At 44.1% G+C, this 22,688-nt stretch overlaps 1 protein-coding gene across 8 annotated transcripts in view; it reads right to left on the bottom strand.

The window, feature by feature from the left end:
• The window catches only part of LOC123992838 (neurobeachin-like), a 342,421-nt gene that overhangs the window by 146,803 nt on the left and 172,930 nt on the right, over positions 1-22,688 (bottom strand). For 4 of the 8 annotated variants that reach the window (XM_046294393.1, XM_046294395.1, XM_046294394.1 and 1 more), the window contains 3 exons: positions 22,018-22,142; positions 6,592-6,738; positions 6,349-6,381 (listed from right to left, as the gene is read on the bottom strand). In XM_046294393.1, coding sequence (XP_046150349.1) covers positions 6,349-6,381; positions 6,592-6,738; positions 22,018-22,142 — 305 coding nt within the window. The remainder of the gene's footprint in view (positions 1-6,348; positions 6,382-6,591; positions 6,739-22,017; positions 22,143-22,688) is intronic. The other 4 variants (XM_046294397.1, XM_046294398.1, XM_046294400.1 and 1 more) reach the window with 1 other exon arrangement.

Here is a 22,688-nt window from a genome sequence, read left to right as displayed (position 1 = left end):
CCACATCCATCCAGTCTGTACTGCTCTACCCCTACATCCACCCAGTCTGTACTGCTCTACCTCTACATCCACCCAGTCTGTACTGCTCTACCTCTACATCCATCCAGTCTGTACTGCTCTACTTCTACATCCATCCAGTCTGTACTACTATACCTCTACATCCATCCAGTCTGTACATCTCAGGACCTGATAGAACAGTGTGGCTCAGTTGGTAGATGAGGATGCTTGCAATGCAACGATTGTGAGTTTGATTCCTGCTGGGGCCACCAATTTAAAAATGTTGCACACACTATGGATAAAAGTGTCTGCTTAATTGCATTTATTAATATTATATTACATGTTTCACTGTAGCCCTGCCAGCTGTATAAACTCTCCTGCCTGCCTGGCACAGTTCAGATAAAAACTCCAAGCCTCCGAGATAAAAATTCATTTTAAATGTCATTATGCAATTTATAATCTGGACATTCAGACATCATGTCATGGAACAGCTCTTATTAACATACCCTTTTGTCTGTATGGATGTGTCCCAAATGACACCCTTTACCTATATAATGCAGACGTTTGACCAGATTCCTGTGGACCCTGGTTAAAAGTAGTGCACTATAAAAAGGAATAGGGTGCCATTTGGGGTGTAGCCCATGACTCAGTGTTCTAATGAAAATAAAATGTATAGATATCAAACAACCATCTCATATGTTTTTGAGATGTAATTGTGACTCGTTTATTTCAATATTTATTTCTACTGAGGAGGATGATTCAAGTAATTTTCATTCATTCTTTTGTTTTCATAGTTTCTCTGTCTGTTATAATCAGTAAGCTCATAGAGTTAATGTGGGTTAATAGTTCAGTTTGTCAGGTTAGGTAAATGTTAGTTTAGCCACTGATTGTCTGGGCCATTTAGAAGGGGATTGGTGACATACAGTGCCTTCGGAAAGTATTCAGATCCCTTGACTTTTTCCAAATTTTGTTACATTACAGCCTTACTCTAAAATTGATTAAATATATGTTTTTCCTCAGCAATCTACACACAGTACCCCATAATGACAAAGCGAAAAACAGGTTGTTAGAATTTTTGCAAATGTATTAAAAATTTGAAAACAGAAACACCTTATTTACATAAGTATTCAGACCTTTTGCTATGAGACTCAAAGTTGAGCTCAGGTGCATCCTGTTTCCATTGATTTCCTTGAGATGTTTCTACAACATTATTGGAGTCCACCTGTGGTAAATTCAATTGATTGGACATGATTTGGAAAGACACACACCTGTTTATTTATACAACGGGTAGGTCTAATCCTGAATGTTGATTGGTTAAAACCGCATTCCAGCCGGTGTCTATTCCACAAACTGCCACCGGCTAAATCTATGACGTTAAAATACCTATTTACTCTGTTCCATCTGACTGCGCTATCCACTGTCTCATCAGCCCAGCCAGGCAACTTATAAACTTGATCTCCACTTTAGCATCTAGACATTATCTCACATTTCTTTTAGACTAACATTTCGTTTTCAACAGCTGAGATTTGTATAAACCTTGCTGTCCACCTCTCCAACATTTACAACATTGTTTAGATATTCAAATTTGATGTCCTGCTGTCCGGGACAAGAAAGACTGGCAGGCAGCGTTTCTCAGCCAGTCGAAATACATATATACAAAAAAATGTCAATTGAAAAAAGGTCAAATAAAACATAGCTAATTTGCAGTCTTTCCAGCTTCAGTTTGAAACGATTGTGTTACTGTAGCTGTGTTGCTGGCTAGCTCCTCTGAACAAGTGTCAACAGTGAGCACATTTTCTATGCCAGGTGAAATCGCGCCTCATTACCTCATTGTTATAGATGTATCCAAATAAATGTCACTAGAAAACAGCTTAAACAAATGCAAATGCAGCTACTTTTCTGTTATTCTGACTGCACTTATTGACGTGACTGTGAGTTAGCAGTAGTTGGCTAGGTAGCAGGCAAGGGATAAGAATGTTGCCAGCCATTATAGCAATGGAACATTTAGAACAAATGACTGGGTCGGGTCTCTAGCAACCCTAGATGTGTGTCAGGACTATACCTTGTGGGAAGTATGAATAAATGAATAAACATCTTGTTTTTAATCAAAATAAGTAAATAATTATTTGAATATGTTGGTAACCCGTTCTTTAAAAATGATAATGCTCTTGAAGCCGGTGTTTGGAGGATATATTGGCACGGTTTGCTGGCCCTCGACTTCGTCTAGGCCCTAACAACTCCGTGCCAATATATCCTCCAAACACCAGCTTCTCGGGCATTGTCACTTAAATAAGGTCCCACAGTTGATAGTGCATATCGGAGCAAAAACCAAGCCATGAGGTCGAAGGAATTGTCCATAGAGCTCCGAGACAGGATTGCATCACGGGACAGATCTGGGGAAGGGTACCAAAACATTTCTGCAGCATTGAAGGTCCCCAAGAACACAGTGGCCTCCATCATTCTTAAATGGAAGAAGTTTGGAACCACCAAGACTCTTCCTAGAGCTGGCCGCCCGGCCAAACTGAGCAATGTGGGAGAAGGACCTTAGTCAGGGAGGTGACCAAGTATCTGATGGTCACTGACAGAGCTTTAGAGATCCTCTGTGGAGATGGGAGAACCTTCCAGAAGGACAACCATCTCTGCAGCACTCCACCAATCAGGCCTTTATGGTAGTGGCCAGACAGAAGCCACTCTTCAGTAAAAGGCACATGACAGCCCACTTGGAGTTTGCTAAAAGGCACCTAAAGACTCTCAGACCATGAGAAACAAGATTCTTTGTTCTGATGAAACCAAGATTGAACTCTTTGGCCTGAAAGCCAAGCATCACGTCTGGAGGAAACCTGGCACCATGCCTACAGTGAAGCATGTTGGTGGCTGTGCAGCAACGCTCCCCATCTCCCCATCCCGTATATATATATATATTTACATCTTTCTTTGCACATCTTTTATATGTTTATTTTTCAAAAACTCAACTTCAAAACACTCTCCTGCAACCCGCCTCACAATAGTAGCTAGCCAGAAGCTAACCAGAAGCTAAGCCAGAAGCTAGCCTAGCCAATTCACTGGCTAACGTTAGTTTTCAGCTAACCACGGTTGATGGTCATCAGCTATCCTTTAGCTCGAAAAGCTATCGCCAGTTTTGTACAACGCAACCGGACCTATTTTTCTCTCCATATCCCCGGTTTTCAACCGAAAGCTCTGGACATTTACACCTGGATCTCCTAGCTAGCTCGCTGCTATCCGTGTGACTATTGGCTTACCACGATCCCGGAGCAAACATCAATTATTCCAGAGCTAGCCAGCTGGAGAGTTCCATCAGCCACTCCTGTGCTACAATCACTTATCCGTACCAGTTTTACTGCCGACGCGGAGCCCCACCGGGCCTTCGCGACTGGACTACCGATGTTATCTGCCCGAGGGAATTATCCAACTGGCCCCTCTGTCACAACGTTACCTGAACGCCCATCTGAGTCCATCGAATCGTTAGCTGTCTTATCGGCTGCTATCTGAATAGAACTATCGGAAAAATGTTCTTGGGTCACTATAACTATATATATTTTGCCAATTGGACTGATCCCCTCTACCACACGGAACCCCACTAATCTACCGACGGAAACGCACGAGATGGCTAAAAACGGACCTCCATCCTATGCTAGCTTGCTACCGATGGCCCGGTCTAGCTGTCTGAATCGCCCTTACCCCAACCAACCTCACTACTCACTGGACCCTTATGATCACTCGACTAAGCATGCCTCTCCTTAAATATGCCTTGTACATTGCTGTTCTAGTGAGTTTTTATTGGCTTAATTCACTGTAGCGCCTCTAGCCCTGCTCATTATACCTTATCCAACCTTTCAGTTCCACCACCCACACATGCGATGACATCACCTGGTTTCAATTATGTTTCTAGAGACAATATCTCTCTCATCACTCAATGCCTAGGTTTACCTCCACTGTATTCACATCCTACCATACCTTTGTCTGTACATTATACCTTGAAGCTATTTTATCGCCCCCAGAAACCTCCTTTTACTCTCTGTTCCAGACGTTCTCGACGACCAATTCTCATAGCTTTTAGCCGTACCCTTATCCTACTCCTCCTCTGTTCCTCTGGTGATGTAGAGGTGAATCCAGGCCCTGCAGTGCCTAGCTCCACTCCTATTCCCCAGGCGCTCTCTTTTGATGACTTCTGTAACCATAATAGCCTTGGTTTCATGCATGTCAACATTAGAAGCCTCCTCCCTAAGTTTGTTTTATTCACTGCTTTAGCACACTCTGGCAACCCGGTTGTTTTAGCCGTGTCTGAATCCTGGCTCAGGAAGACCACCAAACATTCTGAAAACTTCATCCCTAACTACAACATTTTCAGACCTTTATAAGGTCTTCGAAAGCCAAGTCAACAAACAGATTACCGACCATTTCGAATCCCACCATACCTTCTCCGCTATGCAATCTGGTTTCAGAGCTGGTCATGAGTGCACTTCAGCCACGCTCAAGGTCCTAAACGATATCTTAACCGCCATCAATAAGAAACAATACTGTGCAGCCGTATTCATTGATCTAGCCAAGGCTTTCGACTGTCAATCACCACATCCTCATCGGCGGACTAGATAGCCTTGGTTTCTCAAATGATTGCCTCGCCTGGTTCACCAATTACTTCTCTGATAGAGTTCAGTGTGTCAAATCGGCCTGTTGTCCAGGCCTCTGACAGTCTCTATGGGGGTGCCTCAGGGTTAAATTCTTGGACCGACTCTCTTCTCTGTATACATCAATGATGTCGCTCTTGCTGCTGGTGAGTCTCTGATCCACCTCTACGCAGACGACACCATTCTGTATACTTCTGGCCCTTCTTTGGACACTGTGTTAACAACCCTCCAGACGAGCTTCAATGCCATACAACTCTCCTTCCGTGGCCTCCAATTGCTCTTAAATACAAGTAAAACTAAATGCATGCTCTTCAACCGATCGCTGCCTGCACCTGCCCGCCCGTCCAACATCACTACTCTGGACGGTTCTGACTTAGAATATGTGGACAACTACAAATACCTAGGTGTCTGGTTAGACTGTAAACTCTCCTTCCAGACTCACAATCCGTTTTGTCACCAAAGCCCCATATACTACCCACCACTGCGACCTGTACGCTCTCGTTGTCTGGCCCTCGCTTCATACTCGTCGCCAAACCCACTGGCTCCAGGTCATCTACAAGACCCTGCTAGGTAAAGTCCCCCCTTATCTCAGCTCGCTGGTCACCATAGCAGCACCTACCTGTAGCACGTGCTCCAGCAGGTATATCTCTCTGGTCACCCCCAAAAACAATTCTTCTTTTGGCCGCCTCTCTTTCCAGTTCCCTGCTGCCAATGACTGGAATGAACTACAAAAATCTCTGAAACTGGAAACACTTATCTCCCTCACTAGCTTTAAGTACCAGCTGTCAGAGCAGCTCACATATTACTACAAATGTACATAGCCCATCTATAATTTAGCCCAAACAACTACCTCTCCCCCTACTGTATTTATTTATTTTGCTCCTTTGCACCCCATTATTTCTATCTCTACTTTCCACATTCTTCCACTGCAAATCTACCATTCCAGTGTTTTACTTGGTATATTGTATTTACTTCGCCACCATGGCCTTTTTTTGCCTTTACCTCCCTTAATCTCACCTCATTTGCTCACATATGTATATTGACTGTTTGTTTTACTCCATGTGTAACTCTGTGTTGTTGTATGTGTCGAACGGCTTTGCTTTATCTTGGCCAGGTTGCAATTGTAAATGAGAACTTGTTCTCAACTTGCCTACCTGGTTAAATAAAAGGTGAAATAAAAATAATAATAAAAATTCAAAATCTAACCTGACAGAGCTTGAGAGGATCTGCAGAGAAGAATGGGAGAAATACAGATGTGCCAAGTTGATAGCGTCATACCCAAGAAAACTCAAGGCTGTAATCTCTGCCAAAGGTGCTTCAACAAAGTACTAAGTAAAGGGTCTGAATACTTATGTAAATGTGATGTTTCCATTTAACATTTTTTATAAATTAGCAAAAATGACTTAAAACCTGTTTTTTCTTTGTCATTATGGGGTATTGTGGGTAGATTGATGATAGGAAAAAATACAATTTAATCCATTTTAGAATAAGGCTGTAAGTTAAGAGGTCTGAATACTTTCCAAATGCACTGTAGGGTGCATTCCAAATGGCACCCTATTGCACTACTTTTGACCAAAGTACTATGTGCCCTCGTCAAAAGTAGTGCACTAACTAAATAATAGGGTGCCATTTGATACGCAGTCATGTTCAGATTGATCATCCTTCCGGAAATCAATATAGTTTAACTTGGACTGAGATGACTGACCTCTGGAGACAAACAGGCGAGGAAGGAACGGAGCTGGAGAACCAAAACAACACAGAACGGTTTGTTTCACACACACACTATCACACAGGAACTACACTTTCACCTGAACACCTTGGAAACACTGTCCAGATCCACTTACACTGCCAAACACATAAACCATGACCCAAACATAGGATAAATATGTGCGTGTTTGTGTGTGTATGTGTGTGTGTGTGTGAGTGCGTGTTTGTGTATGCGTCTCACCAGCCAGGTTGTCCATCTCTTTCTCCTGCAGCAGACTGGCAGTGTCATCGTCTCCATCCAACATCAGGTCCGTCTCTGGGCTCTGATTGGCTACTGTCTGGCTGTGGAACCCCTTCTTCGACTTGACCAACTCATCCTCCTTGCTGCCTGGAGGGGGAGTGGGGAGGGTCAGAAAGACAAAACAGTAGGAACAGTCAGTCACAGAACAGTCAGAACTGAGGGTGGCGAGAGAGGAATAGTCAGAAAAATCTGAAAACAGTCAGAACAGTCATACAGCCAGAGAACAGTCAGACAGAACAGCCAGGAAACATTCAGACAGCTAAACATCTCAACCCTGAACCCTAAAGAGCAGATTCAAATCAGTGTGGAAAGATAAGGAGATTAAAAATGCTTTCAAGTGTCACATCAGTGGAGCCAAAGGGGAATCTGGTTTTGATAGTTTTCTAAAACGCATTCCATAACATCCGGCAAGCTACAAAAGTCTGGATTATCCAGTACCCACAATCTCTACATGAAACGTCCAATGATGACTGACTTAGAGTAAAAAGAAGTGTACTGTAGTATTTCATAACTATTGACATCAGAACCCACAGTGAACATATGAACACATTTAATACATTTCCAGCATCTAAACTGATAGGCTGTTTCAGCGTTTGTTGTCAGACAAAATAAACTATGAAACACTGTTTTCTCTATAGAAAGCGGCAACAGAGTGCTGAGAATATATCTCCTGCTCAGAGTCTTTTGGAACTGTATCTATCGGCTGCTGCTGCTTTCAGAGCTCAGACAGAACCACACTGAACAAACAGATCAATTAATAGACTGGTAACACCACCACATCTCATCATACGGCCATACAGGAACAGTCTAGTGGAACAGGACCATCCCTCTACAGGCTGTGTCCCACCTTAAAGTTCACCCACACTATACAGTACATAAAGACTATACAGTACATACGGACTATACAGTACATACGGACTATACAGTACATCCAGACTATACAGTACATAGAGACTATACAGTACATACAGACTATACAGTACATACGGACTATACAGTACATCCAGACTATACAGTACATCCAGACTATACAGTACATACAGACTATACAGTACATACAGACTATACAGTACATCCACACCATACAGTATATTCAGACTATACAGTACATCCACACCATACAGTACATACAGACTATACAGTACATACAGACTATACAGTACATACGGACAGTACATCCAGACTATACAGTACATACAGACTATACAGTACATCCAGACTATACAGTACATCCAGACTATACAGTACATACAGACTATACAGTACATCCACACCATACAGTACATACAGACTATACAGTACATCCACAACATACAGTATATTCAGACTATACAGTACATCCACACCATACAGTACATAGAGACTATACAGTACATACAGACTATACAGTACATACAGACTATACAGTACATACGGACTATACAGTACATCCACACCATACAGTACATACAGACTATACAGTACATACGGACTATACAGTACATCCACACCATACAGTACATACAGACTATACAGTACATCCCCAGTCTGTATGTACTGTATCCCCACCATACAGTACATACAGACTATACAGTACATCCCCACCATACAGTACATACAGTACATCCACACCATACAGTACATCCACACCATACAGTACCTACAGACTATACAGTACATCTAAATGCCTTAAACTGCCTTCATCAAGTTATGTCAGCCGCAGCTCAACCCCTAGCCCAAACCCACCCCAGACCAGCCCAACCCATCCCAAGAACAATACTTGCCCCAGCCCAACCCCAACCCCAGCCCAAACTCAACCCCAACCCCAGCCCAAAGTCAACCCCAACCCTAGCCCTAGCCCTACCCCAACCCAACCCAGACCTACCTAACCCCACCCACCCCAACCCCAAGCCCCAACCCAACCCCAGCCCAACCCTAGCTCCAGCTCAACTTCACCCCAAGCTCAGCCCAACCCCAGCATGCCAGCTAAACCCATCCCCATCCCCAGCATACGCCTGCTACACATGACCTCACAGAGATGCCTGTGAGGATTTGTCTTCTTTAAGGTCATACAGTATCTGTGAGAAACAGGAACTCTCTCTGTGTGTAAGAAAAGCAGCAGAACACGTCTGGAAAAATGGGAGGTGTCTGACACTCGTCTGCCATGTTTTCTCTCAGCGAGACTCTCAGTATGCCTGGCGCTCCTAGAAGGAACAAGCACCTTGTCTTGAAGAGGTCTCCTGCAACTGTTGTCAGCACGATTACTGTGAAAAAAGCAGCTTCCTGCTCTGTCTCGTGTCTGGAGAGCTTTCATCAGACGCATGGAAGAAGTTGGAGTGTTTCGGAAGTGAATTCTGTGTAGCGTTAAAGAAAGGCCAGAGCCATCTAGCAGCCAGCAAGCAGTCAGCCAGCCAGCAGCCAGCCACTCGTCTAGCATCAAAAAGAGAGTGAAACTTAAAACTGTAATTCAGTAAAGCGTCATTATCCTTCATAGGGTCAACGAGGGGAAGCTGAGCAGAGAAGCTGACTCTCTGATTGGCACGATGGAGCAGAGGACCCGAGTGGGAACTAGACTAAATAAACCATGCTGATTTCTACAGGCATGCCACCAACATCAATAAGAGAGAATGAGAGCGAGCGAGCAACAGAGAGAGCAAGAGAAAGAGAGAGAGAAAAGGAGAGCAAAAAAAAGTGAGAGGAGGGGACCGAGCAAACTGCTTTGTCCACAATGCAATTTAGTTATCAAGGGGTAAAATATAGGGTTATAAATAATCAGAAAAAAAGAAGCAGGACAAGGAGAGAAAATGTGCTGACATGAAAAGCCATCTTGTCATGAGTGATAGCCACTCCACTCAGAGATGTTCCCTAATCAAAGCGGGCGGTGAGATAGACGGCCGTTTGTCAACATTAAGATCTGACAGCGCTGAGGTGTCAAGGCTGCCTCGTTAGAAAGCTTTTAAATCCTCCACCTTTCCCTTCACAACACACGGAGGAGGAGGAAAGAGATTGGGACACTTTGTTTCAACCATAATTCATTTCTTTAGTCTGTGAGCTAAACAGGACATCATCCCACAGACCCTAACCCTGTGGCACGAATAGCAGCACTATCACAAACTCTACCTGCAGCAGGGTTAACCAGTATAATACTTATCTTTCTACACTCCAATCACCTAAGGCCTTCTGCAAATAATTTGGGATGGAACAACGTATTAAAGCCAATCCAAAATAAGTAAAATTTTAACTTAATACAATTTAACATTGATATTGTGTTTTTATATAGGAAGAATGCCAAATATAAGGTGATCAGGTTTATGATTCAGAATCAACAAGAAAAGAAAAGAAAAGCATTGAAGATAGAGAGAGGGAGAGAGAGGGACCGGGAGTGGAAGAGAGAGGGAGAGAGAGAAAAAGGGGGAGAGAGCGAGAGGAGGAGGAAGCGAGAGCAAAGCTAATGTCACCCATTCCCTATCGCCATGTCAACAGGACAGACTGACACATTTTCAATGTTTCCACTACGAGGACATTTCCCTCCTAGTCCGAGGGTGATGATAGCAAGTGGATGTGGGCTTTCAGCTTTGGTCAAATAAAGTTTACAATCTCAGAGAAGGGAACTATTTTAGTGTTCAGTAGTTTTACTGTTCAATGTGGAATAGATAATAGTTGATAGGCTTCTAAAAAATAAAAAAAGGCTTAAACTGTGATATAACGGTCCATGTTTTATATATTGGGAGAACCCTGAAGTATTCTATGGCATGAGCCTTTCATTTTTATAGCCTCAGTCAGAGTCAAGGAGCATGTGTTTTTCTTGGTCTCCTACGTCTCATAAGCCCCAACCTCTCGCTCCTCAAGGAGAAACTCTATCACATGTTGTTTCACTTAACAGCCTACTCTGCTAAAGTACATTTCCCAACAGAGGAATAAGTCTAATGGCAAATATACTTTAGAATAATTCAATATATACAACCATAAATAAAAGATGAAACATTAGAATTACAGTGGAGCTTTTTTTGAATCACAAATATTGTACATAAATTACACAAACTGGATCAAACAAAATGGGCAATACTGCTATGCAGGACATGTATATTTACTGCAAAAGAAAAAGTCTGAACATCCATCATTTATGTTTTGGAAAGTCATTAAAAAATCTTTATGTTGTGTGTTCGTCAACCACACTAGCGACCTGACCAGAACCGTTTTGGAGAGAACTGTTCCTCCTATGCCTCCACGCTACCAACACAGATCCCGCCCAGAACAGCGAAATCGGATACAGATGCAAAGTTTTAGCATTAGTTTTGGACAGTAACAGCAATGCAGAATGGGCTTTTTCCTCCTCTTTTCTTGCCTCTTGCCTCTCTCCAGACACTGTTCCCAGATGGGGGTGTCCCTCTACCCCTAACAAACCCAGCCTTAATTAACCCATGCCTACTTGTCTCTGTAAAGTCTCTGTGCTTTATGACAAGATAATCCTACAGAGTGATAACAGGGAAAAACACCACTCTGTCTCCTTGCACTGCTTCATGAACTGTGTTTAATATAGTAGCATTTCCTATTCAAATAGCAGTGTTTCCTTAACTGTAGTCCCCTCTTCTCTTCCATTTTCCAGCCTACATCATTCCCAGATCTCTCTCTGCCCTCCTATGCAGCCTCTCTCCCTCCCCCCGCCTCTCTCTCCACGGGATTCACATTCCACACGATACAAGCAGTCCAGCATCACTGAACCCTGGGATAGTCTGAACGCTGGGAGACGCTGCTCAGTCTAAAACAGGAAAAGATAAGAGACAGAGAGTAGAAACAGAAAGTAGAAACAAAGAGTAGAAACAGAGAGTAGAAACCGAGTAGAGAGAGTAGAAACTGAGAGTAGAAACAGAGAGTAGAAACAGAGAGTAGAAACAGAGAGTAGAGAGAGAGTAGAAACAAAGAGTAGAGAGAGAGAGTAGAAACAGAGAGTAGAGAGAGAGTAGAAACAGAGAGTAGAGAGAGTAGAAACAGAGAGTAGAGAGTAAAAACAGAGAGTAGAAACAAAGAGTAGAGAGAGTAAAAACAGAGAGTAGAGAGAGAGTAGAAACAGAGAGTAGAAACAGAGAATACAGAGAGAGTAGAAACAGAGAGTAGAGAGAGAGAGTAGAAACAGAGAGTAGAAACAGAGTAGATAGAGAGTAGAAACAGAGAGTAGAGAGAGAGAGTAGAAACAGAGTAGAGACAGAGAGGAGAGACAGAGAGCAGAGAGAGAGTAGAGTTAGAGTAAAGACAAGGTAGAGAGAGAGAGTAGAGACAGAGAGTAGAGAGAGAGTGAGAGAGAGTAGAGACAGAGAGTAGAGGCAGAGTAGAAACAGAGTAGAGACAGAGTAGAGAGAGAGAGTAGAGTTAGAGTAAAGACAGAGTAGAGAGAGAGAGTAGAAAGAGAATAGAAACAGAGAGTAGAGAGAGAGAGAGAAACAGAGAGTAGAGACAGAGAGTAGAGAGAGCATAGAGACAGTAGAGACAGAGAGTAGAGAAAGAGTAGAGACAGAGAGAAACAAAGAGTAGAGAGAGAGAGAGAGAGAATAGAAACAGAGAGTAGAGAGAGTAGAGAAAGAGTAGAAACAGAGTAGAGAGAGAGTAGAAACAGAGAGTAGAGAGAGAGACAGAGAGTAGAGACAGAGAGTAGAACCAGAGAGTAGAGAGCAGAAACAGAGAGTAGAGAGAGAGAGAGAGTAGAGGGAGAGAGTAGAGGGAGAGTAGAAACAGAGTCGAGAGAAAGTAGAAACAGAGTAGAGAGTAGAAACAGAGAGTAGAGACAGAGAGTAGAAAGAGAAGAGACAGAGAGTAGAGACAGAGAGTAGAGAGCAGAAACAGAGAGTAGAGAGAGAGAGTAGAGGGAGAGAGTAGATGGAGAGTAGAAACAGAGAGTAGAAACAGAGTCGAGAGAAAGTAGAAACAGAGTAGAGAGTAGAAACAGAGAGTAGAGACAGAGAGTAGAAAGAGAAGAGACAGAGAGTAGAGACAGAGAGTAGAGAGAGTAGAAACAGAGAGTAGAGAGAGAGTAGAGAGAGAGTAGAGAGAGAGTTGAAACAGAGAGTAGAGAGAGAGTAGAAACAGAGAGTAGAGAGAGTAGAAACAGAGAGTAGAGAGTAAAAACAGAGAGTAGAAACAAAGAGTAGAGAGAGTAAAAACAGAGAGTAGAGAGAGAGTAGAAACAGAGAAGAAACAGAGAATACAGAGAGAGTAGAAACAGAGAGTAGAGAGAGAGAGAGACAGAGAGTAGAAACAGAGTAGATAGAGAGAGAAACAGAGAGTAGAGAGAGAGAGTAGAAACAGAGTAGAGACAGAGAGGAGAGACAGAGAGCAGAGAGAGAGTAGAGTTAGAGTAAAGACAAGGTAGAGAGAGAGAGTAGAGACAGAGAGTAGAGAGAGAGTGAGAGAGAGTAGAGACAGAGAGTAGAGGCAGAGTAGAAACAGAGTAGAGACAGAGTAGAGAGAGAGAGTAGAGTTAGAGTAAAGACAGAGTAGAGAGAGAGAGTAGAAAGAGAATAGAAACAGAGAGTAGAGACAGAGAATATAAACAGAGAGTAGAGAGAGAGAGTAGAAACAGAGAGTAGAGACAGAGAGTAGAGAGAGCATAGAGACAGAGAGTAGAGAAAGAGTAGAGACAGAGAGTAGAGAAAGAGTAGAGACAGAGAGTAGAAACAAAGAGCAGAGAGAGAGTAGAGAGAGAATAGAAACAGAGAGTAGAGAGAGTAGAGAAAGAGTAGAAACAGAGTAGAGAGAGAGTAGAAACAGAGAGTAGAGAGAGAGACAGAGAGTAGAGACAGAGAGTAGAACCAGAGAGTAGAGAGCAGAAACAGAGAGTAGAGAGAGAGAGAGAGTAGAGGGAGAGAGTAGAGGGAGAGTAGAAACAGAGTCGAGAGAAAGTAGAAACAGAGAGAGAGTAGAAACAGAGAGTAGAGACAGAGTAGAAAGAGAAGAGACAGAGAGTAGAGACAGAGAGTAGAGAGCAGAAACAGAGAGTAGAGAGAGAGAGTAGAGGAGAGAGAGTAGATGGAGAGTAGAAACAGAGAGTAGAAACAGAGTCGAGAGAAAGTAGAAACAGAGAGAGAGTAGAAACAGAGAGTAGAGACAGAGAGTAGAAAGAGAAGAGACAGAGAGTAGAGACAGAGAGTAGAGAGAGTAGAAACAGAGAGTAGAGAGAGAGTAGAGAGAGAGTAGAGAGAGAGTTGAAACAGAGAGTAGAGAGAGAGTAAAGACAGAGAGTAGAGACAGAGAGTAGAGAGAGAGTAAAGACAGAGCCTTAGAGAGAGAGAGTAGAGTTCGAGTAAAGCTAGAAACAGAGAGGAGAGAGAGAGAGTAGAGAGAGAGTAGAGAGAGAGTAGAGAGAGAGTAGAGAGAGGAGAGACAGAGAGTAGAGAGAGATAGTAGAAACAGAGAGTAGAGAGATAGTAGAAACAGAGCTAGAGACAGAGATGAGTTGAAACTCTAAAGACAGAGAGTAGAGACTAGAGAGAGAGTAAAGACAGAGAGTAGAGAGAGTAGAGACAGAGAGTAGAGAGAGAGTAGAGAGAGAGATAGAAACAGAAAGTAGAAACCCTAGAGCTGAGAGTAGAGAGAGAGAGTAGAGCTAAATGTTGAGAGACAGCTAGAGATAGCAGAGAGTAGAGAGAGAGAGAGAGAGTAGCTTAGAGAAGTAGAAACAGAGAGCTAGAGAGAGATAGAGACAGAGAGTAGAGAGAGAGTAACTAAGAGTAGAGAGAGAATAGAGTAGAGAGAGAGTAGAGAGAGCTAGAGAGAGAGAGAGAGAGAGAGCTAGATGCCCTGAGCTAGAGAGACAGATTAGAGAGAATAGAGTAGAGACAGAGTAGAGAGTAGTAGAGACAGAAATGTTCTCGAAAGAGATGCCTTGTAGCTAGATGCCCTGTAGCTAGATGCTCTGTAGCTATAGCTCGATGCCCTGTAGCTGGATGCTCTGTAGCTAAATGTTGGGTTGCTAGATGCTCTATAGCTAAATACCCTGTAGCTAGATGCCTTGTAACTAAATGCTCTGTAGCTAGATGCCCTGTAGCTAGATGCTCTGGAGCTAGAAAATGTGTAGCTAAATGTTCTGTTGCTAGATGCTCTGTAGCTAGATATCCTGTAGCTAGATGCTCTGGAGCTAGATAATCTATAACTAAATGTTCTGTTGCTAGATGCTCTGAAGCTCGATACCCTGTAGCTAGATACCCTGTTGCTAGATGCCTTGTAGCTAGATGCTCTGTAGCTAGATGCTCTCTGGCTAGAAGCTCTGGAGCTAGATGCTCTGTAGCTAGATGCTCTGCAGCTAAAAGCTCTGGAGCTAGATGCTCTGTAGTTAGATGCTCTGTACATAGAAGCTCTGGAGCTAGATGCTCTGTAGTTATACCTTTACTCATCACTTACTGTATTATTGAGGTTCCAGGCATGCTCCAAAGAGCTATACCTTAGAGAGCTCATTGAAAGTCAGTCAGACAACATGCGGCTCTCATCTCCTTCAGAGCGAATCTTCATTAGTCATAATAATGAACCAGGGAACGGCAGGCTAGAGAGGATATAGTATAATTTACAGAATGGTAGCAAGTGATGATGTGTGTTCTACTGCTATGTAGTAGAGTGTGTGTTTGTCTGCATGTGTGTGAATTTGTGCATGCATCTGTGTGCACATTCTGCTGTAACGAGCTATGAAGATCAGTGTGTGAGTAGCAGAGGGTCAGAGAGAGCCTGATTGTCCACTACTTTTGACCAGAGCCTATGGGGGAATAAGGTGCCATTTGGGACACACGCTGCCTGTTCATCTGAGTAAGGCAGCAAGGACACCTGGAGGTAGAACAGCCTGTTAAACACTGGATCAATATGAACCTGACTTCCATTTCATGGTTCCCCAGTTCCAATCAGCTAACTATATCCTCTGCTGCTGCTACAGAACACAGAGGGTATAGTCATACTGACAGACAGAGGGCAGAGACACAACGCTAACCCTCCTTAGTCCTCCTCACTCATTCCATGTTGAAATTTCAATCCACACATTCAAGAAGCAACTGAAGAGTAAACTCTCTCTCTCAACAGGCCTTCCCACTCAAATCTATATCTGTAATAACCACTACATAGCTAACAACCCACTGGCATTATGTTTTTTTAACTTCTATATCTGTAATAAACAGACTATGTTCTATATATGTGTACTACGGTTGGTGGGAGTGGCTGTCAAACCACAGGAAACAGAGTTTGGAGACGGAGGCTACTAACGATCTGATGCTCTAGATTATCCACTAAAGATACATCTCATCTTTAATATGGGCTGTGTCCCAAATCGCACAACATTTCCTATATAGAGCACTACTTTCGACCAAGGCCCATAAAGAGAGTGGGGGAGGGTAGAGATTGTGAGGGGGGGGGGCAAGAGAGAGAGCGAAAAATACAATCCTTCTCACAGGAGAAACTTCTACATTATTGTAGTCATTAGAAGCACTGAGAGACACCAGGGTGTCAACAAGTCTTCTATTATACTAGAATTTACTTGTTCAATGAATAGGATACTTCCCTCAGATTACACAGATCAACAAAGAATTCGAAAACAAACATACAACCCATATTTATGTTTATTTATTTTCCCTTGTGTACTTCAACTATTTGTACATTGTTACAACACTGTATATATACATAATAGGACATTTGTAATCTCTTTATTGTTTTGAAACTTCTGTATGTGTAATGTTTACTGTTCATTTTTATTGTTTATTTCACTTTTGTACATTACAGTGAGGGAAACAAGTATTTGATCCCCTGGTGATTTTGTACGTTTGCCCACTGACAAAGAAATGATCCGTCTATAATTTTAATGGTAGGTTTATTTGAACAGTGAGAGACAGAATAACAACAACAAAAATCCAGAAAAACACATGTCAAAAATGTAAAAATTGATTTGCATTTTAATGAGGGAAATAAGTATTTGACCCCTCTGCAAAACATGACTTAGTACTTGGTGGCAAAACCCTTGTTAGCAATCACAGAGGTTAGATGTTTCTTGTAGTTGGCCACCAGGTTTGTATACATCTCAGGAGGGATTTTGTCCCACTCCTCTTTGCAGATCTTCTCCAAGTCATTAAGTTTTCCAGGCTGACGTTTGACAACTCAAACCTTCAGCTCCCTCCACAGAGTTTCTATGGGATTAAGGTCTGGAGACTGGCTATGCCCCTCCAGGACCTTAATGTGCTTCTTCTTGGGCCACTCCTTTGTTGCCTTGGCTGTGTGTTTTGGGTCATTGTCATGCTGGAATACCCATCCATGAACCATTTTCAATGCCCTGGCTGAGGGAAGGAGGTTCTCACCAAAGATTTGACGGTACATGGCCCCGTCCATCGTCCCTTTGATGCGGTAAAGTTGTCCTGTCCCCTTAGCAGAACAACACACCCAAAACATAATGTTTCCACCTCCATGTTTGACGGTGGGGATGGTGTTCTTGGGGTCTTAGGCAACATTCCTCCTCCTCCAAACACAGAGAGTTGAGTTGATGCCAAAGAGGTCCATTTTGGTCTCATCTGATCACAACACTTTCACTCAGTTGTCCTCTGAATCATTCAGATGTTCATTGGCAAACTTCAGATGGGCATGTATATGTGCTTTCTTGAGCAGGGGGACCTTGCGGGTGCTGCAGGATTTCAGTCCTTCACGATGTAGTGTGTCACCAATTGTTTTCTTGGTGACTATGGTCCCAGCTGCCTTGAGATCATTGACAAGATCTTCCCATGTAGTTCTGGGCTGATTCCTCACCGTTCTCATGATCATTGCAACCACGAGGTGATATCTTGCATGGAGCCCCAGGCTGAGGGAGATGCTTGGCGATGGTCTTGTAGCCCATTCCAGCCTTGTGTAGGTCTAAAATCGTGTCCCTGACATCCTTGGAGAGCTCTTTGGTCTTGGCCATGGTGGAGATTTTGGAATCTGATTGATTGATTGCCTCTGTCATGTATTGTCATATATTGTCATGTCTTGTCCCTGTGCTTTCTCTTCTCTTCGTTTCCCCCTGCTGGTCTTATTAGGTTTCTTTCCCTCTCTCTATCCCTCTCTCTCTATCGTTCCGTTCCTGCTCCCAGCTGTTCCTCATTCTCCTAACGACCTCGTTTACTCTCTCACACCTGTCCCCTATTTTGCCCTCTGATTAGGTCTCTATTTCTCTCTCGGTTTCTGCCTCTGTCCTTGTCGGATTCTTGTTTGCTGTTTGCTGTGTCCTTGTTCCGTCCTGTTGTGTTTTGCCTTATCATCAGATGCTGCGTGTGAGCAGGTGTCTCTGTCCGCTACGGCCCGCGCCTACCCGAAGGGACCTGCAGTCTGTTGCCGCTTATCCTGCAATTCCCCTCAACAACTAGAGGATTTATGTTTTCCCCGTTTGGACATTTCCTGTAAAGGATTGAGGATTATGTTATCTCTGTTTGGACTTTAATAAACTCAGTTTCTGTTAAGTCGCTTTTGGGTCCTCACTCACCTGCATAACAGCCTCTGTGGACAGGTGTCGTTTTTACAAGTAACAAACTGAGATTAGGAGTACTCCCTTTAAGAGTGTGCTCCTAATCTCAGCTCGTTACCTGTATAAAAGACACCTGGGAGCCAGAAATCTTTCTGATTGAGAGGGGGTCAAATACTTATTTCCCTCATTAAAATGCAAATAAATGTATAACATTTTTGACATGTGTTTTTCTGGATTTTTTGTTGTTATTCTGTCTCTCACTGTTCAAATAAACCTACCATTAAAATGATAGACTGATAATTTCTTTGTCAGTGGGCAAACATATAAAATCAGCAGGGGATCAAATAATTTTTTCCCTCGCTGTAGAGCTGTCTGGACAGTTGAGAAAGGAACCATAGTAAAATAAGAAGCAGACGGTGTCATTATTGTGTGTGTGATATTAACATGGGCCACCTGCAGCCCAGAGAGAAACCAGCTGGTGTGTGTGTGTGTTATCTGTAGGAGTTGAGAGGCCAGATGACATGCTGACCCAACAGTCAGCTCCCCCAGCACAGCCATCTGCATCCCAAATGGCACCCTATTCCCTACACAGTGCACTACTTTTGACCAGAGCCTCTAGTCAAAAGTAATGCACTATGTAGGGAATAGGGTACCATTTGGGAAGCAGCCTCAATTACACAGAGACCAGTATGTGTGAGGTCAAAACTAGGGCTCAGAGTTTCTCCTGGAGGTCAAACTCCTGGTCCTCCTCATACTAGACCTGGCCCTCCTCATACTAGACCTGGCCCTCCTCATACTAGACCTGGCCCTCCTCATACTAGACCTGGCCCTCCTCATACTAGACCTGGCCCTCCTCATACTAGACCTGGCCCTCCTCATACTAGACCTGGCCCTCCTCGTACTAGACCTGGCCCTCCTCGTACTAGACCTGGCCCTCCTCGTACTAGACCTGGCCCTCCTCGTACTAGACCTGGCCCTCCTCGTACTAGACCTGGCCCTCCTCGTACTAGACCTGGCCCTCCTCGCACTAGACCTGGCCCTCCTCGTACTAGACCTGGCCGTCCTCATACTAGACCTGGTCCTCCTTGTACTAGACCTGGTCCTCCTCGTACTAGACCTGGCCCTCCTCGTACTAGACCTGGCCCTCCTCGTACTAGACCTGGCCCTCCTCGTACTAGACCTGGCCCTCCTCGTACTAGACCTGGCCGTCCTCGTACTAGACCTGGCCGTCCTCGTACTAGACCTGGCCCTCCTCGTACTAGACCTGGCCCTCCTCGTACTAGACCTGGCCCTCCTCGTACTAGACCTGGCCCTCCTCGTACTAGACCTGGCGCTCCTCGTACTAGACCTGGCCCTCCTCATACTAGACCTGGCCCTCCTCATACTAGACCTGGCCCTCCTCATACTAGACCTGGCCCTCCTCATACTAGACCTGGCCCTCCTCATACTAGACCTGGCCCTCCTCATACTAGACCTGGCCCTCCTCATACTAGACCTGGCCCTCCTCATACTAGACCTGGCCCTCCTCATACTAGACCTGGCCCTCCTCGTACTAGACCTGGCGCTCCTCGTACTAGACCTGGCCCTCCTCATACTAGACCTGGCCGTCCTCATACTAGACCTGGCCCTCCTCGTACTAGACCTGACCGTCCTCATAAAAGACCTGGGTCATCAGGCATCGGGCTATAAGAACTGGCCTAATGACTGCTCACCTCCATTCACTATGAAATATCATACATGTGCAGACAACTTGGAACAATAGGATTTAATAACATCAGAGAAATGAATGATGTTTTATCTTATAACATTGTTTTATTTGATGTGGAAGCATTTTTTATTTAAAGGTAGACTCAGCGAAATGATGTTGCCACAGACAGCACCACAGCTATTGAGATGAGTGAGATGCAAGACTTTGCTCTCACACAGTCACACACAGTATCTGCGCATGAGCACGGGTTCACATCACACTGTTACAGCGTGGAGGCCAGGGCACCAAGACAGCGGAGAAGTTGAGCCTCACACTTCAAGGCTCTTAGTTGTTTACCCACTATGCCGTTTATATTCGGAATCTACGTCAAATCACAGTCTACCTTTAAACAAAATATTTTGAGATGTTTGTTCTCTGTAGAGTTTCTAAATCAATAGATTTTGTTCCCCTTGTTTCTTTACTCCATCTGCTCTGCTAGGTTGGCGTCCCAAGTGGCACCCTATTCCCATCAGTTTATAGTGCACTACCTTTGACCAGGGTCCACAGGGCTCTGGTCAAAAGTAGTGCACTATATAAGGAATAGGGTGCCACTTGGGACGCAGACCTGTCAGTTTGAGACTAAGAGCACAACAGTAAAATGACTAAGTCTATAAAAATAAAATGTTTCATTGAACGGACGTGTCATGTTCAATTGACAGAGGCAGTAAATATGTTGCTTATAAAAATGACAATAAACTTCTCTCAGCTCAGCAACAGGCCCTGCCCATAGTACACGGTTCCACCCTGGACCCTGAGGACACTGAGACCCTCTATAGCTCCTCACTTTATAATGCTGGCCTTGACAGTGAGAAGAACCCAGTGGTTGCCTGGGGTCATACAACATTATGAATGACAGGATTGTACTGTGTGGAGAGAGACCGTGGCTGTCATGTATACCCCTAACCCTGTCATGTATCACCCAAACCCTGTCATGTATACCCCTAACCCTGTCATGTATCACCCTAACCCTGTCATGTATCACCCAAACCCTGTCATGTATCACCCTAACCCTGTCATGTATCACCCTAACCCTGTCATGTATACCCCTAACCCTGTCATGTATACCCCTAACCCTGTCATGTATACCCCTAACCCTGTCATGTATACCCCTAACCCTGTCATGTATACCCCTAACCCTGTCATGTATCACCCTAATCCTGTCATGTATCACCCTAACCCTGTCATGTATCACCCTAACCCTGTCATGTATACCCCTAACCCTGTCATGTATCACCCTAACCCTGTCATGTATCACCCTAACCCTGTCATGTATCACCCTAACCCTGTCATGTATACCCCTAACCCCGTCATGTATACCCCTAACCCTGTCATATATCACCCTAACCCTGTCATGTATCACCCAAACCCTGTCATGTATCACCCAAACCCTGTCATGTATCACCCAAACCCTGTCATGTATCACCCCAAACCCTGTCATGTATACCCCTAACCCTGTCATGTATACCCCTAACCCTGTCATGTATCACCCTAATCCTGTCATGTATCACCTTAACCCTGTCATGTATACCCCTAACCCTGTCATGTATCACCCTAACCCTGTCATGTATCACCCTAACCCTGTCATGTATCACCTTAACCCTGTCATGTATCACCCAAACCCTGTCATGTATCACCCTAACCATGTCATGTATCACCCTAACCCTGTCATGTATCACCCAAACCCTGTCATGTATCACCCAAACCCTGTCATGTATCACCCAAACCCTGTCATGTATCACCCAAACCCTGTCATGTATCACCCTAACCCTGTCATGTATCACCCAAACCCTGTCATGTATACCCCTAACCCTGTCATGTATACCCCTAACCCTGTCATGTATACCCCTAACCCTGTCATGTATACCCCTAACCCTGTCATGTATACCCCAAACCCTGTCATGTATCACCCTAACCCTGTCATGTATCACCCTAACCCTGTCATGTATCACCCTAACATGTATCACCCAAACCTTGTCATGTATCACCCAAACCCTAACCCTAACCACTGAGTATTCCATCAGTGGACTAGTTACTTCTACAGACCTTGTAGAATAGAGGACACGTCAGAAGCAGATATCATTATAGCCGACAAGAAAAACTGTTGAATTAGGGTTGCTTGTTACAGCTTTCAACCACACATCAATCAATCAATTAATTCAATCAATCAGCCAGGAGCATGCTGACTAACCATAGTCGTCCAGCATCTTGCAGGGGATGTCCAGGTGGGTGGAGCCAAAGGGGTTCCGTACGAATCTCCGCCTCCTCCGTAAGTCGTCCTCCCAGTAATCCAGACGCCAGAAGTCATTCAGCTGACTGAGAGACAGACAGAGATAGACAGGTTAGACTAAGAGACAGGCAGAGATAGAGAGACAGGTTAGACTGAGAGACAGACAGAGATAGACAGGTTAAACAGAGACAGACAGAGATTGACAGGTTAGACTGAAAGACAGACAGAGAGAGATAGACAGGTTAGACAGAGAGAGACAGAGAGAGATAGACAGATTAAACAGAGACAGCCAGAGAGGGAGAAACAGGTAAGAATAAGAGACAGACAGAGATAGACAGGTTAGACTGAGAGATAGACAGGTTAGACAGAGAGAGAGAGACACGCTAGACAGAGAAAGGCAGATAGACAGGTTAGACAGAGCAGGTTAGAATACACACACACACACACACACACACACACACACACACACACACACACACACACACACACACACACACACACACACACACACACACACACACACACACACACACACACACACACACACACACACACACACACACACACACACACACACACACACACTACATAAAGTTCACACACAGCACCACAACACCAGGATCCATCCCCAC

The sequence above is a fragment of the Oncorhynchus gorbuscha genome, linkage group LG13 (assembly GCF_021184085.1).
Source record: "Oncorhynchus gorbuscha isolate QuinsamMale2020 ecotype Even-year linkage group LG13, OgorEven_v1.0, whole genome shotgun sequence".
NCBI classification, from domain to species: Eukaryota; Metazoa; Chordata; class Actinopteri; order Salmoniformes; family Salmonidae; genus Oncorhynchus; species Oncorhynchus gorbuscha.
The sequence above is the reverse complement of the archived record's forward strand: the minus strand, read 5'-3'. Positions and strand labels throughout refer to the sequence as shown.